At 42.0% G+C, this 24719-nt stretch overlaps 2 protein-coding genes across 5 annotated transcripts in view; one reads left to right on the forward strand and one right to left on the reverse strand.

Moving 5' to 3' along the window:
* Positions 1-10249, forward strand: part of BBOF1 (basal body orientation factor 1) — a 50897-nt gene extending 40648 nt beyond the window's left edge. Inside the window, exons 10-13 of one of the 3 annotated variants that reach the window (XM_001929154.4) lie at positions 2266-2340; positions 2501-2615; positions 8329-8383; positions 10105-10249. In XM_001929154.4, coding sequence (XP_001929189.1) covers positions 2266-2340; positions 2501-2615; positions 8329-8340 — 202 coding nt within the window. In that variant the 3' untranslated portion in view covers positions 8341-8383; positions 10105-10249. Of the gene's footprint in view, positions 1-2265; positions 2341-2500; positions 2616-8328; positions 8871-10104 lie in introns of those variants that run through there. The other 2 variants (XM_021099501.1, XM_021099500.1) reach the window with 2 other exon arrangements.
* ALDH6A1 (aldehyde dehydrogenase 6 family member A1) lies at positions 3306-24608 on the reverse strand. 2 transcript variants are annotated; one of them, XM_021099499.1, is made up of 13 exons: positions 24457-24593; positions 20676-20928; positions 19130-19189; positions 17891-17965; positions 17557-17718; positions 17250-17328; positions 16288-16590; positions 14877-14998; positions 13093-13282; positions 12709-12890; positions 10615-10794; positions 10244-10342; positions 4067-6322 (listed from the first exon to the last, which is right to left on the reverse strand). In XM_021099499.1, the coding sequence occupies exons 5-13, from the start codon at positions 17668-17670 to the stop codon at positions 6218-6220; spliced, it is 1374 nt and encodes a 457-aa protein (XP_020955158.1). In that variant the 5' UTR covers positions 17671-17718; positions 17891-17965; positions 19130-19189; positions 20676-20928; positions 24457-24593; the 3' UTR covers positions 4067-6217. The 2 variants fall into 2 exon arrangements, with proteins under 2 accessions (XP_005656456.1, XP_020955158.1); XM_005656399.3 differs by lacking the exon at positions 20676-20928 and having other exon boundaries at positions 3306-6322; positions 24457-24608.

Consider the following 24719-nt stretch of genomic DNA (forward strand, 5'->3'; position numbering starts at 1 on the left):
CACTGCGCCACGATGGGAACTCCCCCAAATAATTATTTTTAATGATTAATTTCACTCTCTCTTTTTTGTTTTCCTTTTTAAAAATTTTTTTTAAATTTTTTGGGGTGCCTGCAGCATGTGGAAGTTCCCAGGCTAAGGCTTGAACCCATGGCATAACAGTGACAATGCCAGATCCTTAATCCACTGAACCACCAGACTCTAGGTACTGAATGTCTTGTCTTATTGTGAGTTGACTTTTCTGTACCCCAGGAAATATAGCCAGAGTGTCAGGTCTCAAGTTCCACACTGTGTTGTTTTCCACACTGGAGAAACAAAAAAATTTGGTTGATGTCTTTCACACCAAAGTAATGAACCTGAACCTGGCCACAGTGGGATGTCTAAGCCTGTTGGATGAAATAAGGGTAAGATAGGAATAGGATGGTGACATTTTGAGGTGGAGATGAAATTAAACGAGAAAGCTCAAACTAGGTGGGGAGGAATTAGATCATAAAAGGCAAATAGAATAATTAGGAAGTTGGTTAAGAGTTCACAGCTTGTTGTATAAGATTGTAAATCCAACAGTACAATATTTTTCTTTGTGACTGAACTAAGGCAAAGGAAAATAACTAATAAACTATAGTCTCTAGTACATCAGCAGTCACTCTGGCTATAACTCAGGTACTAGTAGTATCTAAAGTACTTTTTTTCTTTTGCTTTTTCAGGCTGTCTCTGCGGCATATGAAAGTTCCCAGGCTAGGGGTCAATTGGAGCTGTAGCCACCGGCCTACACCACGGCTCATGGCAATGCCAGATGCCCGACCCACTGAACAAGGCCAGGGATCAAACCCACATCCTCATGGATACTAGTCAGATTCGTTTCCTCTGCACCACAGTGAGAACTCCCCTCATGTGTTATTTTTGGACTATTTAATATAACTACATTTTGAATGGGTTTTTGCTGCTTTCATAATGTACCTAATTAGGACAAGTTTTAGGAATGTATCTATCTACTGGAAAATCAACGTACTATACTTTCTGTAACTCTGTTAAGCTCACTTTCAAATTAGAATATTGAATTAATAATGTTTATTTCCTGTTCTTAAACTACAGTTTCTAAGGAAAATTTTGGAGTTCCCATTGTGGCTTGGTGGGCTAGGAATCTGACATAGTATCCGTGAGGATGAAGATTCGATCCCTGACCTCGCTCAGTGGGTTAAGGATCCGGCGTTGCCATGAGCTACAGCATAGGCTGCAGATGCAGCTCAGATCCAGCGTTGCTGTGGCTGTGGTGTATGCTGGCAGCTTGCAGCTCCAATCTGACCCCTCGCCTGGGAACTTCCATGTGCTACAGGTTTGGCCCTAAAAAGACAAAAGAAAAAAAAAAGTATAAGGAAAATTTTCATACTGGGTCTATCTCCATTGGGTAACTTTCCTGTTTTTTTTTTTTTGTCTTTTAGGGCCGCATTGGAGGCATATGGAGGTAACTGCTGGCCTACGCCAGAGCCACAGCAACTTGGGATATGCGCCCATACCTGTGACCTACACCACAGCTCATGACGATGCCAGATCCTTAACCCAATGAGCGAGGCCAGGGCAGCAACTCGGGATCTGGGCCACATCTGCGACTTATACCACGGCTCACGACAATGCCAGATCCTTAACCCACTGAGCGAGGCCAGGGATCGAACCCGTGTCCTCCCACAGATGCTAGTTGGGTTCTTTAACCACTGAACCACGACAGGAACTCCAACTTTCCTGTGTCTTGAGAAGCTTTTTGTCGGAAGGGAATTTTTTCTTTCGGCTGCCCCACGGCATGTGGAGTTCCTGGGCCAGGGATCAGATCTGAGCGGCAGTTGTGACCTAAGCTGCAGGTGCAGCAATGCTGGATCCACTGTGCTGGGCCAGGGATCGAACCTGCATCTCAGTGCTCCCAAGACCCCGCTGATCTGGTTGTGCCACAGCAGGAACTTTGGGAAGGGAATTTTTTGGCTTTGCTTTTGGTCAGTACTCTGGTTCAGCCTTGCTCATCACCATTAATAGCTGTTGTAGAACTATCATGATTATCTTCATATATATTTCCATTTCTTAAGTTCAAGACATCTCAACTTTAAGAGAATGTAAGTTTAAATTAACTCACCTAATTTTATACTGCTTGTGTGTAAAAGCTCATTTTTGAAAATAAGCCCATCCAACTGAAGCGTTTTTTTTTTTAAGCAGCTTTAAAGTAAAGTTGAAATACAGGACATGTGGAGACACTGCCTCATTGTTAACTTATATCCATCACAGGAAATACAGCCAGAGTTCTAGACCTCCAGTTCCAGACTATGTTGTTCTAGATGAAGGAAAAGCAAAGGAGTTTGGGTAAGCTCTCTTGACAGAGCAGTGAACATGAGCCTGATGATCACAGTGGTGGTTGTGGACGTCATATACATACTAGAATTGAGTGAGAGTAACTCAATTCTGTTGTTCTGAATCAAGTATGTGTATGGTTGTTGATAGTCATACTTTGTCATTATTGCAGGGATGAAATTAAGCTTCCAGATCAAACCTTCATCACCCAGCAAGTGCCAATCTTGGACTCTTCTGGTGAACTGGTGATATCCAATATTCAGAATGAATCACAAGAGTCTGACATGGTAAGGAGTCTGTGATCTAACCAAATAACACCCCTAACTCTTCCCGTTCCCCGTGCAGCTTCTTGCTAAGTCACAGTTCTTTTCTCTACTAACCAGGAGCTCTCAGGGATCACTGAAATGAGTAGCAACATTAAGATGAGGTTGTGAGTATTTTAATAACAATATCCACACTAAGGCATATATTTAATGCAAATGCATATTTGTGCCTCTTTTAGTGTGGAAAACCTATAAATTGCCTTTTGAAATATAGAGCATAGATAAAATATGTACTATTCTTTATGTAAAAATAAACATAATGACCATATAACTTTTTAATTTTTTTTTTATTTTTTGTCTTTTTTTTTGCTATTTCTTGGGCCGCTCCCACGGCATATGGAGGTTCCCAGGCTAGGGGTCGAATCGGAGCTGTAGCCACCGGCCTACGCCACAGCCACAGCAACGCAGGATCCGAGCCGTGTCTGCAACCTACACCACAGCTCAGGGCAACGCCAGATCGTTAACCCACTGAGCAAGGGCAATGACCGAACCCGCAACCTCATGGTTCCTAGTTGGATTCATTAACCACTGCGCCATGATGGGAACTCCCCATATAACTCTTGACTTTGGAAAGAGGTGGGAAGTCTTAGTCACTATAGGTTAGCAGACAAAAGCATTATAAGGAAGTATGGTACCATTAAAAAAAAAGCCAAGTTTCCTTTTTAAGAGCTTTTTATTTGTAATTTGTTTTACATAATCAATTAGCACAACGTAAAATCTGAGAAATTCCAAATGAGGCCACTTCAGAGCACAAAGGCTGAAATTTTTAGCTGCTACTAGCATGAACGTAACTATACAGATTTTTTTTCCCTCCAAGAAATAAGAAACTCTTCAGAGTAGCGAGTAGCTACCCAAATGAGTTGATCCCAATTAAAGCAACACCATTCTTATTAGTATTTCTAAAGAGTGATTTCCCTTAAATGTAAGGAAAACTTAGTCTCTGTCATTATATTTAATTCCATCTGGAATTTAGACAATATGACCTTTCATTCAACCCAGCCTGGAGTTGTTGGACTGGATTAAATATCACTACCAGTTGCCAGCTGTGACAATGTATAAAACAAGAGGAATTCTGTCAAGAGACTGTAAATTTCTATTGCTTCACCTTTAGGAAGGCAAATCCAGAGGAAAAAAAGGGGGGGGGAGGGGACTTCCCATTGTGGCTTAATGGGTTAAGAACCCAACTTGCATTCTTGAGGATGCAAGGTCAATCCCTGGCCTCCCTTGGTGAGTTAAGGATCCAGCATTACCAAAAGCTGTGGTGTATGCTGCAGGTGCACCTCGAATCTGGCATTGCTGCAGCTGTAGCATGGGCCAAACTGCAGCTCAGATTTGACCCCTAGCCTGGGAAGTTGCATATGCTGCAGGAGTGGCGCCCCCCCCCAAAAAAAAAGAAAAAAGAGAAAAAGGAGGGCTAGTATGGTCATAAATGTATTTTATTAAAGTTTAATTCTCCTTAAGTGACTGAATATTTTGATGTTCTGTCCAGCTGGTGGCAGTAATAAGCCTAAAATCCAGAGGGCACAAATATTTTCAAGGTTTTAACTATCCTTAATTTACTAACCCCCACAAAAATAGGTTAGCATTATCCACATGACTAATGAGGAAGCAGAAAAATAAATGACTTATGTCATCTGGCTGAAGACCAGGAACTACTCTATTAAAAGCTGAAGCCTTCTCCTTGTTCAGTGGGTGGAAGCCATCTCAGATAGACATGGTTGGACTGGGATGGTAGAGTACAAAGGCAGAATCTATTCTGCTTAACACATAAATTTCTGTTCTGACTTAGAGTTAAGTTATAGCAAAGAAACAAAAAGCATAAAGACACTTGAAATGATGGTAGAAGAACCTGTCAAAGCATTTCTTTCACTACTTTACATATGGGAAACTATGAAATTTCTTAGGCCCCAACCATTACTTTTACATTAGGGGTTCTTTCATTAAAAAGTATCATAAATGACAGATGCAGGCAAGAAGAAAGAACAACATAAAAAATTCAGCAACTGGAGTTCCTGTCATGGTTCAGCAGTAACAAATCTGACTAGTATCCATGAGGACGCGGGTTTGATCCATGGCCTCACTCAGTGGGTTAAGGATCCAGCGTTGCTGTGAGCTGTGATGTAGGTTACAGACTTGGCTTGGATCCTCCGTTGCTTCGGCTGTGGTGTAGGCTGACAGCTATAGATTTGACCCCTAGCCTGGGAACTTCCATATCCGCAAGTACAGCCCTAAAAAGACAAAAAAAAAATCAGCAAGTAATATCAGGTTAGACTTACTTTAGGCAAGAATCTTGCCCACCTTCATGGTTTCATGGTTGAAAAATTCCTTGATTTCCGGCCCTAAAATAACTTTTGAAAGTTTTCTAAAAAAACAACAAAAAAACCCCCAACAACCCCCTCCCCCCAAAAAAAACCCACTGGGAGTTTCCACTGTGGCTCAGGGGGTTAAGAACTGGACCAGTATCCCTGAGGCTGCGGGTTTGATCCCTGGCCTCGCTCAGTGGGTTAAGGATCCGGTGTTGCTGTGAGCTGTGGTGTAGGTCACAGATGTGGCTCAGATCTGGTGTTGCTGTGGCTGTGGTGTAGGCCGGCAGCTGCAGCTCCAATTCAACCCCTAACCTGGGAACTTCCATATGCCACCAGTACAGCCCTAAAAAGAGAGAAAACAAAAACAAAAACAAAACAAAACCCTTTTGGCATCTGAATTAAGGACTGAAGCATTAATTAATGGTTGCTGAAGCATCCACTGAAATTTAATGCTTGGCACACACAACACAAGTTGACTTATCCAATGCATGCTCAGGTATCCCTGAGAAGCGGTTTTAAGAAGCAGGAACAGCAGTTGTCTAAGGATCCAGCGTTTTCTCCCAGGCAGAGCCAGTTTGGTCCCCAGCCCAGTGCAGTGGGTTAAGGATCCAGCATTACCGCAGTTGCAGTGTAGGTTGCAGCTTAGGTTTGGATTCAGTTGCTGGCCTGGGGACTTCCATATGCCATAGGTGTGGCCCAAAAATAAAAAATAAATGAAGCAGAACCAGTGACAATGATAGAATTAGTGGTCATGAATCATTAGGACAAAGTGGCACTAGCAGGAAAGAAAGAAGTGGTTGTCACAACTGTTAGGCTAAGTAGAAATGGACTGTATCTTGTGTATGTGGCTAGAAGAGAGGCTAAGAAAAGCTTGGGAGGAATCTCACCCAGTGGCATTTATGTAGGGCTGTGTTTGAGGATCAACCAAAGGGTGAATTATTTTTGACGTATTTCCCCATTCAAGAGATCCTCTTCCAATTAATAGAAAATCTTCTTTACACATTAATGTTCCTTTCCTTCAAGTCATCAGAAAAGCGGAGAATCTTTAGAAAACCAGGTCTAAGATCTCATTTCAGGTAAGCATTTCACAGTTAGAGTCTTCCTATTAGCAACTCTGCAAGGACTAGTGGTCCTGAGAAAGATTTTAGTTACAAGATATTCCAATCCCAGGGATCTAATCTGAGTTAAGTTGGCAGTTAGAGTTGGTCGAGAATACAGGGAGATTACTCAGGATGGACTGAGTCTGGAACAAACTCATCTCTAGCGGCCCATGGTAGGCATGACTACAGCGGGTGAGGAAAGAGTAGCATCTTCTTCTTTCCACTGAGAAGTGATGGTCTTTAGCTGAGTATAGAATTGGATGCCCTAAAGAGAACAAACAGTTAAAACAAAGAGAGAAAGTTAGCAGATATTCCTGGGGGGTTCATGACTCCTCTTGTTTTTTTCTCTTTTTTTCACACCCCCAGCACATGGAAATTCCTGGATCAGGGACTGAATCTGAGCTGCAGCAGTGACCTACACCACAGCTGTGGCAACACCAGGTCCTTAACTCACCACCCTGGACAAGGGATTGAACCTGCACTGCCACAGAAACAACACTGGATCTTTAACCACAGTGCCACAGCAGGAACTCCTCATGATTCCTCTTTTTTTTTTGGTCTTTTTAGTGCCGGCTCCTGCAGCATATGGAGGTTCCCAGGCTAGGGGTCTAATTGGAGCTGTAGCCGCCACGGCACAGCCCCAGCAACGCCAGATCCAAGCAGAGTCTGCGACCTGCACCACAGCTTACGGCAAAGCTGGATCTTTAACCCACTGAGCGAGGCCAGGGATCAAACCCGCAACCTCATGGTTCCTAGTCGGATTCATTACTGCTGCGCCACGACAGGAACTCCCTGATTCCTCTTTTCATCAATTTTGAAAGAGGTGCTGTGAAGTGCTATTCATGTTCCTACTTGAGGAATAGTTACAACAAAAAATTCAATATGTTGCTCATGACATAATCTGTGTAAAATATTTAGCATATTACCTGGCACATAGTAAATAGTCAGATCTTAGCATTATGCTGAAACTAGCCAAGAGCATCTAAATGGAAAAAGTGAACAATGTAAACTGTTAAACTTGGAGGTCATTCTGTTCCCAGAGCTGAATATCATGTGCTCTGAGGTCTTGAGACATGGCTCAAATCCCGCCTCTACTCCTTATTGACTAAAGACTAACCTTGGGCCTTAGCTCTGACATAACACCCACCTCATAGCAGTGTTGTGAGGGGAAAACAAAATGACATGGAAAAATCCTAGCAAAGTAAATGCTGTTCAGTAATTTGTTTTTTTTCCCTGTCCTTCCCATGAAGAAGTAAAAGAATGAAAGAAGGAAATATATATTAGGCTGTTTCTGACATTTGTCAGTGATAAATCGCTCTATATTGAAATAGTAAAATCCACAATATCTTATAAAGTAAAAGTAAAATGTCTAACAAACATTCACTTCCAAATCACCTAGAACATGTGAGCCAAAAAATTCAGCACATCTAAGGTTCTATTTATACATAGATTATTTTATAATGGGCTTGAGCAAAAGAACTGTGCATATTTAACACATAAAATTATTAGCAAACTAGAAGGATATTATTAGAAAAAACACACCAACATGATTAAAATACTCTTCTAGAATTATCTGACAAAATCTGGGCCATGTTGGAGTTCCCACTGTGGCACAGTGGATTAAGAATCTGACTGTGGAGTTCCTGTTGTGGCTCAGTGGTTAACGAATCCGACTAGGAACCATGAGGTTGCGGGTTCGATCCCTGGCCTTGCTCAGTGGGTTAAAGATCCAGCCTTGCCTTGAGCTGTGGTGTAGGTTGCAGACGTGGCTCGGATCCCGCATTGTTGTGGCTCTGGTGTAGGCTGGTGGCTACAGCTCCAATTAGACCCCTAGCCTGGGAACCTCCACATACTGTGGGAGCGGCCCTAGAAATGGCAAAAAGACAAAAAAAAAAAAAAAAAAAAAAAAGAATCTGACTGACTGCAGTGCCTCAGGTCACTGTGTAGGTGTGGGTCTGATCCCTGGCCCAGGTTTAATCCAGGATTAAGGGACCTGGCATTGCACAGCACAGCACAGGTTGGATTCAATCCCTGGCCTGGTAACTTCCATGTGCCCTGGATGCGGCCGCTAAAAAAAAAAAGCACAACAAAAATACCCGGGTCATGTTAATACATTGAAAACAATTTTAGAGATTATTATATACTTTCATTCCAATGAAATAAATAGATTAAATAAATAAAGATAAAATAAATGATATAAGAAATAAATAAGATAAAACTAAAGTTTACATTTTATTATGTAAGAATGATACTTTCATGTCTTCTTTCCAGATTGCAAAATAGCAATTTAATTGCTAAGGATTTAAGACTTCAAATTGTGTATAAGGTCAGTCTTTTACTCTTAAGAAGCTTCACTTACCAGAGTAACTTACAGTAGTTAAACAAAGACACAGGAGGGGAAAAAAACACCCCAACAAACTATTTTAAGCAATAGCTTTACTCTCCTTCCTTCAAATAATTTTTAATAGTATTAAACTAGTTAATTTTATAAAAGCTGTGACTAAGGCACAAACTGGATAATTCACCTCCAAAAAGCCAAAGTGTTTTCTTAACAGTTGGCCACATTGTCATATTCTGCTATGTAATCCCACTGTTAATTTATTAACCTATAAAAGGGAGATCTGTATAGAAAACAAGTATATTTATTACTGAAGGTTCCAAAATGGCTGTATTTCTGTGGGACTACAAAGAACATGCAGTAGCCCATTCATCCAACTCTTATTTGGGTACTTGCCCTGTGCCAGGTATTAGAGAAAAGTAAATGATAATTACAGTGTGATGAGGGCTTCTTTTTTTTTTTTTTTTTCTTCTCTTTTTAAAAAAATTTATTTTATCGAAAAATAGTTGATTTAGTTCATTTACAATATTGTGTTTATTCCTGCTGTACAGCAAAATGATTGTTATACATATATACATTCTCTTCTATTACAGTTTATCACATGATATTGAATATAGTTCTCTGTGCTCTACAGTGGGACCTTATTGTTTATTCATCCTATGTATAGAAGTTTGCATCTGCTAATCCCAGACTCCCAGTCCATCCCTCTCCCTCTCCCCTCTCCCCTTCCCCTTCCCGATGGCAACCACCAGTCTGTTCTCTATGTCTGTGGGCATACACATTTACAGCAACATGGATGGACATAGAGATGAGGGCTTCTTTTTTTTTTGTCTTTTTAGCTTTTTTCTAGGGCCAATCCTGTGGCATATGGAGGTTCCCAGGCTAGGGGTCAAATCGGAGCTGTAGCTGCTGGCTCCACCACAGCCACAGCAACTCGGGATCTGAGCCGCATCTGCAACCTACACCACAGCTCACGGCAACGCTGGATCCTTAACCCACTGAGCAAGGCCAGGGATTGAACCCGCAACCTCATGGTTCCTAGTCGGATTCGTTAGCCACTGAGCCACAATGGGAACTCCTTTTTTTTGTCTTTTTAGCTTTTTGAGATGAGGGCTTCTTAACATGGCTTAAGCAGTCCTACACGACTTGCCTCTGCCTACATCTCTAATCTCATCTCTTACCACTTTCTTCCTCATTCAACTCACTCTGCTCCAGCCCATTTCTGCTGTTTGAACATGCTATGCCTACTCTTCTGTAGGATATATGCACCAGTTGAAAAATATGCTAATAGTGGTAATCTGGTTCCAGATCTGCTTTTGTATGTGTGTGTGTGCAATGCTATATTTATAGCGTTTTTCACTATAAAGTGGTCTTATATACAGAAGGTGCTCAATAAAATTTTTAGTAAATGAATAACTGCTAAGAGAAATGTGTGCAGCGGGAGCACATGAGGACATACCCAACCCAGCACTGAAGGAGATGATGGTGGTCAGAGGTGATTTCCTGAAGGAGTCCAGGCTTTAAACTGGTGGTTAGGTGAGATGAAAACAAAGAAAGAGGGAAGCGGGGAGAGAGGGTCACAGACAAAGGAAAGGACATATACGAAGGCTTGGACTTACTCAGACTCTTTCCCCCAAATGCTGTTGCATTGAATTATTTGGGAAAAAGTGGCTTTGGCAAAATTTTGTTAACTTTTGTATCTTCTCTAGAGGACCTACTGACATGAACTGCTGAACAACAAAAGACCTCACAGAAGCTGCTGGCAGGCCCTTGCAGAATCCTTGTTTCTGAATATGTTTAAGAAAGTTTCTTAGAGGAAAAAAAATATATTTTTAAGTGTAAAGTTACCTGTTTGCCATAGAAATTGGTGTCTCCCCTGAAGGAAGATCGAGAGCCAGTGAATGAGAACATTGGCAAAGGCACTGGAATGGGCACATTCACCCCTACCTAAAAGAGACCAAATCCACGTCAAATACCAAGAAAAAGACTCAGACAAAGGAACTCTCCATTTAGAAACACAAATGCTTGGCATCAGAGTGACCAATTTTAACTACCCACCTTCCTCCCCATCCTCCATCCCATGAACTTTTATTCCTGAGCAAGAAATGGGGCATTGAGGGAATTCAAAGGGGCAGTAACTGATCATTGTCTGCCTTCTCCCCTTTACACAAGGAAAGCAAGGATGGCTATAAGAATCTCCTAAAAATTCTCTTCCAAACCTGTCCGACATCCACTAAGTGGGAATATTTCCGAGCAGTGGCTCCATTGGTAGTGAAGATGGCAGTTCCATTTCCATATGGATTGTCATTTACGATCTTGATGGCTTCATCCAAAGTGTCTGTTTCCAGAACCACAAGAACTGGGCCAAAAATCTCCTCTTTGTAACAGGTCATATTTGGCTGCCAGGAGTGATGCATCCAGAAAAGAAGTCAGTATTTTATGCTTATTTGGTACTTTATAACCCATTGCTTACACAAACAACTTCTATGTTAGTAATCCCTTTTCACTTTAAACCACTATTAGAAAAAAGACCTTCCTTGTTGTGTTCCATTCTCCAAGCTACTAATCATATAAATAACTTAAAATTCCTATTAATGATAACTACACTCCTTGCCTTAAAGCACTGTATTTTTAGGTCTCATGACCAATCACTAGCTTCCTCTTTTATGTCTGCACTATTTGTTTATACAATTGTTATATTACTGAAAAGCTACCTGGAAATTTACTTTTTCATAAATCAAACACAAAAATACCACTGGAGAATTTTCTATTTAAAGAAATCCTGTGCTAAGTTTTCTATAACATAAACAACCCATTCTCATTCATTTCTTTGCCTTCCAAATGAGTCTGTACATTTTAATTTTGATATCAGGTCACATTAAACATTCAGAACATCCTTCACCACTGCAGCTGGTCAGCTATTTGTTGCTAGGTAGATTTTTTTCCTCAATGATTCTGTGGCAAGAAATTTCATAATTTCTACTATACTTATATTCAACTCTTGATCACTCAGGATTATAATAGGATTAGTGGGGATATATGAATTTTAGCTGAGCAACTTTCAAAATTTCGATAAATAAAAATTGACACCAATTCTTTTTCTTTTGTCACTTTCTGGTGAAGAGGAAGATATTTAGTAAATACTGGGTGGCTGATATATTGATGGAGATACTGCAGTAGCTGTAAGCTAGGCAGCAAGAAGGGGAGGAAAGAAAAAAAAATTAACATTAAACCAGTAACAAGTGGAGTTCCTGTTGTGGCTCAGCAGTTAACAAATCTGACTAGCATCCATGAGGATGCAGGTTCAATCCCTGGCCTCACTCAGTGGGTTAAGGATCCAGCATTGCTGTGAGCTGTGGTGTAGGTCACAGACACAGTTCAGATCCTGCACTGCTGTGGCTATGGCTGGCAGCTACAGCTCCAATTCGACCCTTAGCCTGGGAACCTCCATATGCCACGGGTGTGGCCCTAAAAAAAAAAAAATGAAAAAAAAAGAAAAACAAGTAACAAGTATAATGTTAGATAGGGACTGGCAAAATAATGGCCTTTGGGCTGGAGTGGGCTACTGCCTCTTTTTATATAGCCCACAAGCAAAGAATGGTTTCTATATTTTCTTTTCTTTCTTTCTTTTTTTTTTTCTTTTCAGGGCTGCACCTGTGGTATATGAAAATTCCCAGGCTAAGGGTAGAATTGGAGCTGTAGCTGCCAGCTTACACCACAACCATGGCAATGCTGGAGCCGAACTGCATCTGTGACTTACACCAAAGCTCGCGGCAATGCTGGATCCTTAAGCCACTGAGCGAGGCTCATGGATACCAGTTGGGTTTGTTTCTGCTGAGCCACAATGGGAACTCCTCTACATTTTCAAAATGGCTGAGAAAATCAGTCACGACATAAAATTATATGAAATTCAAATTCCATTGTCCATAAACAAAGTTTTATTGAACTACAACTACACAATGTTAATGGCTACTTTAGCACTAAAATCTCAGAGTTGAGTATTTATGACAGAGACTATTTATCCCTACAAAGCCAAAAATATTTACTTTTTAGCTCTTAATGGAGCTAAGTTTAGCACAGTTTTCCAACCCTTGGTATAGTGCAAAGAGATTGGGAGTCAGGAGGAGAGACTCAGATTTGAGATTAAACAATTGAATAATCCAATCCTGGCAAGAGATGAGATAAAGTTTCTAGTCAGTAAATGTCTTCATTTATAAGTTAGAAGGATGAGATTCCATTGCCTCCCAAAGTGCCTCTAGCTCTCAAATTTGTGAAATAATTTTCATTTCATTTCATTTCATAGAGTTGTTCACCTTGACATTTGAGATGATAGTTGGTCCAACAAAGTTTCCATTCTCATAACCTTTGACTTTAATATTTCGGCCATCAAGAAGGATAGAAGCTCCCTCCTTTGTTCCACTATCAATCAGATTACAGACTCGCTCTTTTGCTTGTGGGGAGATCAGAGGGCCAAGATCAGCCCCAGGCTGGTCTCCTGTAAAACCAAGGAGAAGTATTTTAGGTCTTTGCTAACATAAATTATGACCGCTAACTGAATCCAATACACGTAGTACAATGTAAAGAGAGGTAACAGTAAGAATAAACACAATTGCTCCCATTGGACAAGGCCAAGCAAAAACCAAGAGCTTATTTCCACAGATGCAAAGTCTAAAGGAGCTAGGCAGACAACTGGTTACCTGCATTGACTCTCAGGTTTTTGGCACGTTCTACCAGCTCTGGCAGCCACTTCTTAGCTTCTCCCACAAGGATTGCTGTTGAAAGAGCCATGCAGCGCTGACCAGCTGCTCCAAATGCTGCCCCAACCAGCTGGTTCAGAGTATTTTCCTTATTGGCATCTGGCATGACTACCCCGTGGTTCTTCGCTCCCTAAGGAAATACAGAAAGTACATGAATATTCCTTGGCAAAATAAAATTAGGCTAAGAAATGAAAGGATCTGAGATCTCAGGTGAGAATTTAAGGAAAGGGCTAGAGAATTTATTCTTTGTTGCTTTGAAAATTGAGAGATTTATTATTTAAATACTGCTGAAGTCCTGGTAACATTGAGCAAGTCTCCAGGTTACTTTTCCTTCACTTTCTCACCTAAAAAGCTGATAGGTGTTTATTTAGATCAAAACCATTATCAAAAAAAAAAAAAAAAAAAAAACCCTGCCTCAATCACATTCAGTCAAACTGACAGGCTAAACACTGTACCTACGAACCTTTCTCTTTTCTAAGTTGGGTAGGAAAGAATGGTTGTTTGTCGGGGTTTCCAGTTATATGAAGAAGAATGCAAACAGAGCTGCCAGTAGCCAACTGAAAGGCAAACTAGGAAGTAGACCTCCTGATACACAATTTCTGGAAAGAGGTTCCCCCAACTGGCTTGCTTCTAGCAAACCTGTATGTAGGATGACATATGGTCATCTCCACATACAACTATAGTTGAGTGCATGAATAGATACAATGTCTGCCACTCAATTGTGTCCCATCACACTTAGAATAATGTTAGACACAGAATACATTCAAGAAATATGTAGTTGGAGTTCCCGTCATGGCTAAGCGGTTAACGAATCCGACTAGGAACCATGAGGTTGCAGGTTCGATCCCTGGCCTCGCTCAGTGGGTTAAGGATCTGGTGTTGCGTGAGCTGTGGTATAGGTCGCAGACATGGCTCGGATCCTGTGTTGCTGTGGCTTTGGCGTAGGCCAGCGGCTACAGCTCTGATTAGACCCCTAGCCTGGGGACTTCCACATGCTGTGGGTGCAGCCCTAGAAAAGACAAAAAGACAAAAAAATTAAAAAAAAAGAAAGAAACGTAGTGAAGTGGGAGGGGCATAAATCAAATTGGCCCAAATATATCCAGCCAGGAAAATAAATAACATGAACAGTTTCCAAGCCTGTGCATAGGTGGCTCTCCTTTCTGTAACATTAGTGGAAGGGTAAGAAGGTGGCAACTGGACAGTATATTTAGTATCAAAGAATTGCAAAGTATTTGGCAAGGAACTAGTCAGTAAGGAACAGTAAAATTATGCAACCAAGTGAACTACACATATATCATACAGAGAGATTTGGCTCTTCCCAGTGCCTTAAATAACCTGGACTCTTGGGGAAGATCATCTCTTTGGCATTAGCAGTTAGGATACACCTTAAAGGAAAGAAGAATAAAGGGCTGGACGCATGGTATGAAGGAAGAAACAGGGCCAGAAACAGAATGTAGCAGTTAATGCTGAAGCCCAAAGGATTTGATATTATTCTTGAGAAGAAATGTGACTTTTGTCACCAAGATTACCTGGATAAAAGATAAAGTGACTGAGAACAAAACTCATTACAAGGTTCATGGTTAAAGGGAAAGACAATCAGGATAAACTGTGACTAATGAACACTGGCATTAGTGTGGGATGAATGGCTCCTCTGCCAAAGGAGTTTTTCTAGGTAATTTTAATACATATAACAGACTTTGGGGGAAAAAGGAATAAGAAGTCACCATATTGGCTTGAACTCTCTTGCCATGTCTTGACCCTCTCTCGAAGATGTACTCTCCCGCCTGGTTGGATCCTACAAAGCTGATTGCTTTGATATCCGGATGATCGCAAATAAAGTTTACAGCTTTAAGAAGAAAATAAGTGTCACCAAAAAGGAACAAGAGGCTATGGGCTTCTCAACACAGCAAATTTCCTCTTTTCCCACTGCTATGAATGAGAAGTTTTCATACCTTGGTTTTTCTACCCTGGATTCCCATTTTGGAATTCTGTCCTTATTCTCTTAAACTCTTTAAGAAACTACAAATTCTATTTAGCCTCTTCTCTTTCATTATTTTTTCTCATTTGCTAGTCCACAATTTCCGCTTGTAATCTAACTGAAGCTACAACTCCTATTTTCTTCCCAAATAACAGCATTTCAATACTCATCTTTTTGTTTTGTCTTTTAAGAATGTGCTATTTCCTCAACTGTCACTGTATATTGAGGCTCTCAGATACTATTGTGCCCTTCTGTGAGAGGTAATATAGCATATTTTACAAGTAAAAACCAGGATCAGTCTCCCTAGGTATAGGTTTTGACAGTTTTCAGCAAATCACTTGACTTTATTAAGCTGTGAAATGAGAAAATAATAGTACCTACCTCAAAGGATTCTTTTTTTTTTTTTTTTTTTTTTTTTTTTGTCTTTTTGCCTTTTCTAGGGCAACACCCACAGCATATGGAGGTTCCTAGGCTGGAGGTCGAATCAGAGCTGTAGTCACCGGCCTACACTAGAGCCACAGCAACGCGGGATCCAAGCCGAGTCTGCAGCCTATACCACAGCTCACGGAAACGCCGGATCCTTAACCCACTGAGCAAGGCCAGGGATGGAACCCGAAACCTCATGGTTCCTAAGTCGGATTCATTAACCACTGCGCCACGACAGGAACTCCAGTCAAAGGATTCTTATAAAGACTAAATGGAATAGCATATAATGGGCACTAGGAATAATGCCTGAAACATAGAAGCACTTTTTAAGTATTGGCTATTATTGCATGAATCAGAAGGGCTTCAGTACCTCTGAGGTCTATAAATTCTGAGTTAAATATCCTTATAAATTTTCTCAATATTGAAATGAATGCTTTCTCTTTAATCTTATCTGTGTCTTGCCCTAACCCTATTTCTTTGTCCTACTGTATTCTGTATGGCAAGAATATAGTACAAGAATACAGTACAAGAATAACTGCTACTCCCCAGTTATCTTAGCGTGAAGATGGCAAAACAGTCAACAAACATTACCTTCAAACATGGAGATTACTGACAGTGAATCCCTTAATCCCTTCATCCCTAGGCTCTTCATCCTAAAACACCCCATCCCCCACTCAACACCTTGATTTTTTGGTATCCAGACTAAGTGCCATGAACAGAGGGGCAGTTACCTTCATGTTGTCCATGGATGACATTCAGTGTTCCATCAGGGGCACCGGAGTCCTGGAGCAACTTGGCAAGGAGCATAGTGGCTCCAGGGACTCGCTCTGATGGTTTCATCAGGAAGGTATTTCCACACACCATGGCCATGGGAAACATCCAGAGGGGGATCATGGCAGGAAAATTGAACGGAGCGATGCCTGCACACACTCCGAGAGGCAGACGGTAAGAATAAAGGTCCATGTCTTTGGTGATGGATGGCATGGTCTCTCCCAGCATGAGGGATGTCACACTGCAGGCATGCTCAACCACCTCTGGAAGAGAGAAGCAGCAGTCGGGCCACCAGCTCTCCACACTGTGCTCTGCTTAGCTTTGTCGTGTTCTAGTCTGCCCTAAGTGGCAAGGCCAATGACAGAGGGAGGAAACACTGACTTGGCACTTGAAGGGGTTGTGTAAAATGAGTTTCTCTGAATAAGAAAAGGACAGTGAAATGCATATACCAACTGGAAGATCATTTAATTACGATAAGTAAAATAGGAGTTCCCGTCGTGGCGCAGCCAAAACGAATCCAACTAAGAACCATGAGGTTGTGGGTTTGATCCCTGGCCTTGCTCAGTGGGTTAAGGATCCAGTGTTGCCATGAGCTATGGTGTAGATTGCAGACGTGGCTTGGATCCTGTGTTGCTGTGGTTGTGGCGCAGGCCGGCAGTTGTAGCTCCGATTCAGCCCCTAGCCTGGGGACCTCCATGTGCCTCGAGTTCGGCCTGGAAAAGCAGAAAAAAAAAAAAGTTAAACAATCTCATAGATAACCTGAGAAGTACTGTCATTTCCCACATGCATTAAACAAGATATCCTGGGACAGCAAGATCTACATAAAGGAAGAAGCAATCCCCCATTCTGGGAGCTTTGCCTCTCATCTTCCTTTGCTTCTTCCCAATGTCCCTGAACTCCCTATGAGGGACTCCCAGCTTACGAAGGCCTCGAAATACATCTCCTTCGGCATCTGCCAGGGTCTTCCCTTGTTCCAATGTGATTAACTTGGCAATTTCTTTCTAGAGAGAAAACACAAATAGAAACCAGTGCAAGGAGGGGCCTCCTTTTTGTTTGCAGGCAGCCAAAAAAGAATACAAGTAGGGGAGCAGTAAGTAGTATGAGGGAGCAAGCCATCATCTGTCTTTTTGGATTGTACGGTTAGGGAGGGCAGCTGAAAGGGCCTCTATGGGAGGGACAAGGATGCCCTGGGCAACAGTTTGGGAAATTACACCATTCAGATTTCTTACCAAGTTTTCTTTAATGAGTTGTTGATAGCGGAGCAGGACCTGTTGACGGCTTAATATTGAAGTGTCTGCCCATGCAGGAAAAGCACGCTTGCAGGAAGAAACTGCTGCATCCATTTCAGCCTTGGTGGCTTGAGGGACCCGACCAATGAGCTCATTGGTGGCCTGATGGGAGAAGCAGCAGTCACCCTTTGTCTGTGTCCCACCTTCTTCATTTTTCATATAGTCACAAGGGTAGCACTACAGGCTTCATAATGGACACCCAGGTCCCTATTTTCCCATTATGTTCCCAGAGTTCTAGGCTAGTAAGTTTAAGTCCCAAAGCAGCTTCACTTACAGGGTTGTGGATGTCAATCCATTTGTCACTTTTGGATTCAATAAACTTCCCACCAATGAAGAGCTTTACGGTTGGCTGGGGGAAAAAAAAAAAAAACCTCATAAAACTTTATATTAGGTAATTACGTCTCTCTTTCCCTTTCACAAAGAGGAAGGAATTGGGGTTGATAAGTGAATTTTCTGCTCTCTAGAAATGTTATTATTAGGAAAGAGATATACGAAATACTTGTCTTTAGTGCTTATTATGTGGTAGAGCCTCTCAATACTGTGATCTCTCTGTAAATGGGAAATTCCCTGTTATCACACAGCGGAACTTTATGGGCAAACACATGTCACTGAAAAGCTTACACTAAAATAGCAGCAAACTTTGTGTTAACAAAGATTAGCTATTATGACTTGTTGGCACAACTGACTTTCTGTCATATTACCATAAGCACACATTATCTTTATGATCAAAAGATTTTTAAGAATGTTTCTTTCTGTGTAGTTTTCCTGAGAAGTAGCTTATTTTCAAAATGGTCCAAGGACCACAAAAGGTGAAAGACTGCTATGTTAGTGTGTGCATGCTTCTATATAAAAAGGATTCTGAACACCAGTTCTTATATACTAGATTTAGTTATTGCAAGTGTCTGACAGACAGTAGGTCTGTAAAAACTCTAATGGTTGTAAAGAAGACAACTATCTGGCAGGGTCAACAAAACCTCTGGAAACCATGAAAAGGTTTGTACCTTTTGATTGAGTAATCCTAGTTCAGAAGAGAAATAATACAGGGAGTTCCCATCGTGGCTCAGTGGTAATGAATCCAACTAGAATCCATGAGGATGCGGGTTCAATCCCTGGCCTCACTGAGTGGGTTAAGGATCTGGTATTGCTGTGACTGTGGCATAGACCGGCAGCTGCAGCTCCAACTCGACCTCTAGCCTGGGAACTTGCATATGCCACCAAAAAAAAAAAAAAAAAAAAAAAAAAGAGAGAGAGAGAGAGAGAGGGAGAAATAATATAAAAGAAGGGGAAAAACCACATAATATTTGATTTTTACAGTCAATAAAATCATAACCATAAAGACAATCTCGAAATACTGGAAATGCTTAAAACATAATAGACATAAGATAAGAAAAGCAAGAAAATTTCACATAAACTCTGATAACAATTACATAAAGAAGATAAATGGGAAAAACCGCCCCGCAATCACACTAGATTCCTCCTCCAGAATCCAACCTTTTGTGTCAAATAAACTCACCACTGAAGAGGAAGAGAAGGAGGATGCTGGATGCCAACTGGAATTCACCTTGGAAGAAACCTGGGAAGTAAAAGAGTGATTATCTGATAAGTGAGAGAAGAAAATTATAGTGAAAGACTACTATACAGTTAACATTATACTAGTTACTGTAGGTATATGAAAAAGGACTTGGTGTTTGCTCTCAAGTGTCATGTAGGCTTTAAAAAGTTGTGAGACTATGAGATATAGCAAACTATGAGAGATCAATAAACCATAATGATCACATGCTCAATTTCCAGGATAGTCCTGATTAAAAAATCTTTTCTGTTATTAGATCATATTTTCCTAATTTTTGGCCTGGTAAATGTAGTCACCATAAATCTAACAATATGAAAACAGTTAGAATGGTATCTAACACAATAGGTATTGAATATCAGATAGTTTATAATCAAGTATAATATGCCCATACAAATACTTAACACCAGTGTTCATAGTAGCTTTATTGGTAATAGCCAAAAACGGGGAAGCCACCCAAATATACACAAATGGATGAGTGCAGAGGAAAACTAGTACAGTATATCCATATATTGGAATACTACTCATCAAGAAAAGGAACACACTAGTGATACATGCAACAACAGGGCTAACTCTAATAATTATACCGAGTGAATGAAGTTAGACCTATAAAGAGTATATGCATACATCTGCAATTAGAAATATTAAAGATTTATTTAGCTATATAAAAAAAGAGTATATACAGTATGATTCCAGTGACATAAAACTGGAAAATGGGAGTTTCCGTTGTGGCTCGTTAATGAACCCAATTACTATCCATGAGTATGCAGGTTTGATCCCTGGCCTCACTCACTGGGTTAAGGATCTGGCATTGCCATGAGCTGTGGTGTAGCTCACAGACGTGGCTCAGATCCTTCATTGCTGTGGCTGTGGTATAGGCTGGCAACTGTAGCTCGATTAGACTTCTAGCCTGGGAACCTCCACATGCCTTGGGTGTGGCCCTAAAAAGAAAAAAGCAAAAAACAAAAAACAACAGCAACAACAACAAAGTACATCTATTTATCGATCTATCTATCTGTCTGTCTATCTACATCTTCTCTTTCCTGTACCTTAAACTTCCCTCCATCCAATAGCAAGGGTTCTCTTTACTAATTATCTTTATTTCCTCATCTCCCACGAACTCGTCCATCAGCTGCAGCCTTTAAGACTTCAAACCATGTGCTCTCCCCAGTCTTTCTTATACTTGACCTCTCAGCAGAGGTGAGTTAATTATGCCCTGTCCTGAATAGTCTGTGTATTTTCTATTTCTTCGGCCATTTTTCTTTGCCTTTTTGGCAGGGACGGGAGGGGGGCACACCTGTGGCAAGTGGAAGTTCCCAGGCCAGGGATCAGACCTGCACCACAGCAGTCACAATGCTGGATCCTTAACCCACTGAGCAAGGCCAGGGATTAAACCCCAACCTCATGGTTCCTGGTCGGATTCGTTTCCGCTGTGCCATGACGGGAACTCCAAGACTCAACTTGATATTGTTTATAAGACTCTACATAGTACCTTTACTTCTCTAGTTTCCTAGCTTGTGGCTTTCCTCCTTGCTCTCTCTACGCTCCGGCTGTTCAGAACATGTTTCGTGCTCACACTGCCCTTGCACACGCTGCTCCCTCTTGCCTGGAATTATTTCATCCCATTTCCTTGGCTCACATTGATTCTTTAGCTCTCTTAACACTTTGAGTATAGGTGCAGGTTAGTTCTGTAGGCTTGCCAGCAAGAACTTGAAGATATACTCATCTGATGGTTTTTATTTCCTCTGAAGGAGGGAAAAAAAAAAAGGTTAACTCCTGAGAATGAGAGGGGAAGTAGCAGTTGGAAATTGTTAAGTCTCAACCTCAGGTCTAGGTTAAGTACCTGATTATGGAGTGCCTAAAACACCTAAATCCCTCTATTTCTCATATCGCATTAGAGAAGAGTAGCTTGTTTAATTATTAAAACTCTCTCCCCTTAGATCACTAGATGGTTGTGTCTTTAGCCTTGAGCACCACTCCTGGGAGAGAGTAAGCACTCAGTAATATTTTGCAAAAGGAAAGAATGAGTACTCATCAAGCAATTGTTGAATATTAATTTTGTTTCATGTAAACTCTTAAAGGGCAGGAAATGCATGGATTAGTCAACTTGAGCATTCTAGGCCACTTAGTTTTACCTCTTGCACACAGGCTCCCTGCAGTCAAGAGGGCATAAAAGATATTGCATCTGGTACAATAACATCATAGGTTTTTTTTTGTTGTTTTTTTTTTTTTGGTCTTTTGTCTTCTTAGGGCCATACCCGCGGCATATGGAGGTTCCCAGGCTAGGGGTCTAATTGGAGCTACAGCTGCTGGCCTACACCAGAGCCACAGCAACACCAGATCCGAGTCTTGTCTGCCACATACACCACAGCTCACAGCTCACGGCAAAGCCAGATCTTTAACCCACTGAGTGAGGCCAGGGGTCAAACCCGAAACCTCATGGTTCCTAGTTGGTTTTGTTTCCACTGCGCCACGACCGGAACTCCCTATCATAGTTTTTGACAGGTTAGATCTCCTATCTTTTCTTTATCTTCTGAGACATACTCATTGGCACGGTTGCTAAAAAAACTACCCTGCGTCTAGTCACACCAAACTTTTGGGCTCTCTGGATGTTTGTTTCAGACTTGCTATTTCCTTTACTAGGAACACCCTTCTCCTCTAGCTAAAGGCTGCCTCAGGCTTGCAAGACACAAACCTAGATCAACCCCTTGTGGAAGCTTCTGCTGAACTGCACAAGTTGAGCTTGGAGCTCTTTCTGCAGTACTGTGTGCACTCCTATTGTTTCCTTATCATTGTGTTATAACAGGGGAGCTTTCATTGAGTAGTTTGCTCCATTCTCCAAACTTGTGACAGAGCCTGACACAGAAAGAGATACGAAGACTTAAGTCCTGAATTCTCAGCCCTATTGGTTACTAGCTGGGAGACTTTGGATGACCTTTAGTGTCAGGTAACTTATTTCATGATATTCTAATCTTTACAACTATTCTTAAAACTAGGACGTGGTCGAGCTGGGACAGAATCCAACTATGATTGGGAAGCCTGTGCTCATTATACTGCATCACTGAGAAAAGTCACTGAGCAACTCAAAGACCAGTTTTCTTATCTTTAAATGGGAGTGATAATATTATGACTGCCAGAAACTAGACTACTCCTTTTTTTTTTTTTTTTTTTTTTTTTTTTTTTGGGCCCTGCACCTACACCACATGGAAGTTCCCAGGCTAGGGGTCGAATCAGAGCTGCAGCTGCCAGCCTACACCACAGCCATGGCAATGCAGGATCCATGCTGTGTCTATGACCTACACCACAGCTCACCCCAACACCAGATGCTTAACCCACCAAGCAAGGCCAGGGATCGAACCCACATTTTCATAGATACTAGTTGGGTTCTTTACCGCTGAGCCACAATAGGAACTCCCATAGACTACTCTTTATCAGAGTGTTATGTCACAGTAATTTCTAGTTGGCTAAAGATTACTAAAAACGAAAAAGATACTAGAAAAACAGAACTAGGATCACATCAAGAAATATGAATGGGAGTTCCCACAATGTTGCACAGGGTTGAGAATCCAACTGCAGCAACTAGGTTTGCTTTGAGGAATGGGTTCAATCCTGGCACAGTGGTTTCAAGGATCCAGCATTGCTGCTTCTATGGCTTGGTTAAAACTCTCAATCCCTTGACTGGGAACTTCAACAGCCAAGGGTGTGGCCATTGAAAAAAAAAAAAAAAAAGAAAAAAGAAAAATAAATATGCGTGAAACCAGATCACTTGACAAACCCTTCCAACCCTTTCTTCACACTGTCCCATTAAATAGCATATTTAAACAGGAACTTTTGCTGACTCTGCTAAGAATCTTTAAAATGCATAGTCTCTGCAGTAGAACTCACTGAAATCTGGTGAATACTATCTAAAAGTCCAGTAGTATAGAGGAAGACTTTCTTAGGTTTGATATAATGAGTAAGAAAAGCAACGTTGTTTTTTGCAGATTCCTGAATGTTGCCTGTGGCAAATCTCACCTCAAAATCCAAGTCCTTGCTAGGCTGTGGACAACATAGGAAAAGCTATGTATGAATAGTTGGAAATCACAGGTCTCAGGCAGGCAGCTCCTGTAGCTCTATCTACTGTCTGCCCTTAGGCTGGCTTCAGAGAGGACCTGGTCCCTCCACCTCCACTCCCAGCCCCACCTCTGAGGGCAGAACTGAGTCACACTAAGGTGATTTTGGAGTGGGAACTTAGAACGTTACACCTGTTTTCCTTGGCTTTTATTTTCTGCCACTTGTTTCAGAGGTGTTTAGTCCTTTGCATGTGCTTGGAACAAACCGGGTAGCATTAACTATGTGTCCTTATTCACCGCCAACATAAACACTAACTTGGCTGAGCAAAAGTTAAACTCAAAGTCTCAGCAAGCCAAGAGGACAGCCTAGCTTGTGGAAAATACAGAACCACGGAGTTCCCGTCGTGGCTCAGTGGTTAATGAATCCGACTAGGAACCATGAGGTTGTGGGTTTGATCCCTGGCCTTGCTCAGTGGGTTAAGGATCCGGCGTGGCCGTGAGCTGTGGTGTAGGTCGCAGAGGGGGCTCGGATCTAGCGTTGCTGTGGCTCTGGCGTAGGGCGGCGAAGACCGCTCCGATTAGACCCCCAGCCTGGGAACCTCCATATGCCGCGGGTGCGGCCCCAGAAAAGGCAAAAAGACAAAAAAAAGAAAAGAAAAAAAGAAAATACAGAGCCAAAGCTGGGGAAGATAGCTCAGCAAATGGCTGCTTTGAGGGAAAGCTTAGTGTGCACTTCTAGAAGGAGACTCAAAGTTCACTCACTGACCCTCACCCCTCAAGTCCTTCCTCCTCCTCCCCTCCGCCCACGCCTTTACCTCGGGTTATAGAGTGAAGTAGGGTTGGGGAAGGGAACAATTTGGACGCTCCCAGAGAATGCCAAGAAAGGCGACCAGAAAAGGAGCTTCTGGAGCAGAGAGGTGGTTGGTGCAGAGGTGAAAGGGAAAGACGGTGGGCAGACCTACAGAGGTGAGGGCAGGGACCGGGCACGGCTGGAGGAGGAGAATGGTCTAAAGCCTGAAAGGGGTAGGCTCAAGAATAAAAAGGCCACGGGTAATAGTCCAGGGCTGGATCCAACGCAAGTGGATACCGAGTGAGATGTGGGACAGGGCCGCTCAGGTCCGATGGGAATAGGAGGGTCGGCCAAGGGGGGGTTGGTTCACAAAGCGGATGGAAAGGACTGAATTCCTAGTTTCATGAACCCTTGGCGCCACCCTCACTCGCCTGCAGGATCCGGGCCCGCACTGCCGCCGCAGCCAGCACCGCCGCCATGGTTCTCGGTTGCCTCTTCTCAGCCCCCCACGCCTTTCTGTGAGACTGTCCAGAAACACTACTGCTGCTAGGCCTTGCCCCTCCATCCTGCCGAACCTCTTCATTGGTGGAGAGGACTATTTCCCCTAGCCAATCACACGCCTTAACACTGACTCCACGCCCTCAGTGCCCAGTTCTGGGCGTATGCGATTGGTCAGAAGTGATAGAGCTCTCGC

The sequence above is a fragment of the Sus scrofa genome, chromosome 7 (assembly GCF_000003025.6).
Source record: "Sus scrofa isolate TJ Tabasco breed Duroc chromosome 7, Sscrofa11.1, whole genome shotgun sequence".
Taxonomy (NCBI): domain Eukaryota; kingdom Metazoa; phylum Chordata; class Mammalia; order Artiodactyla; family Suidae; genus Sus; species Sus scrofa.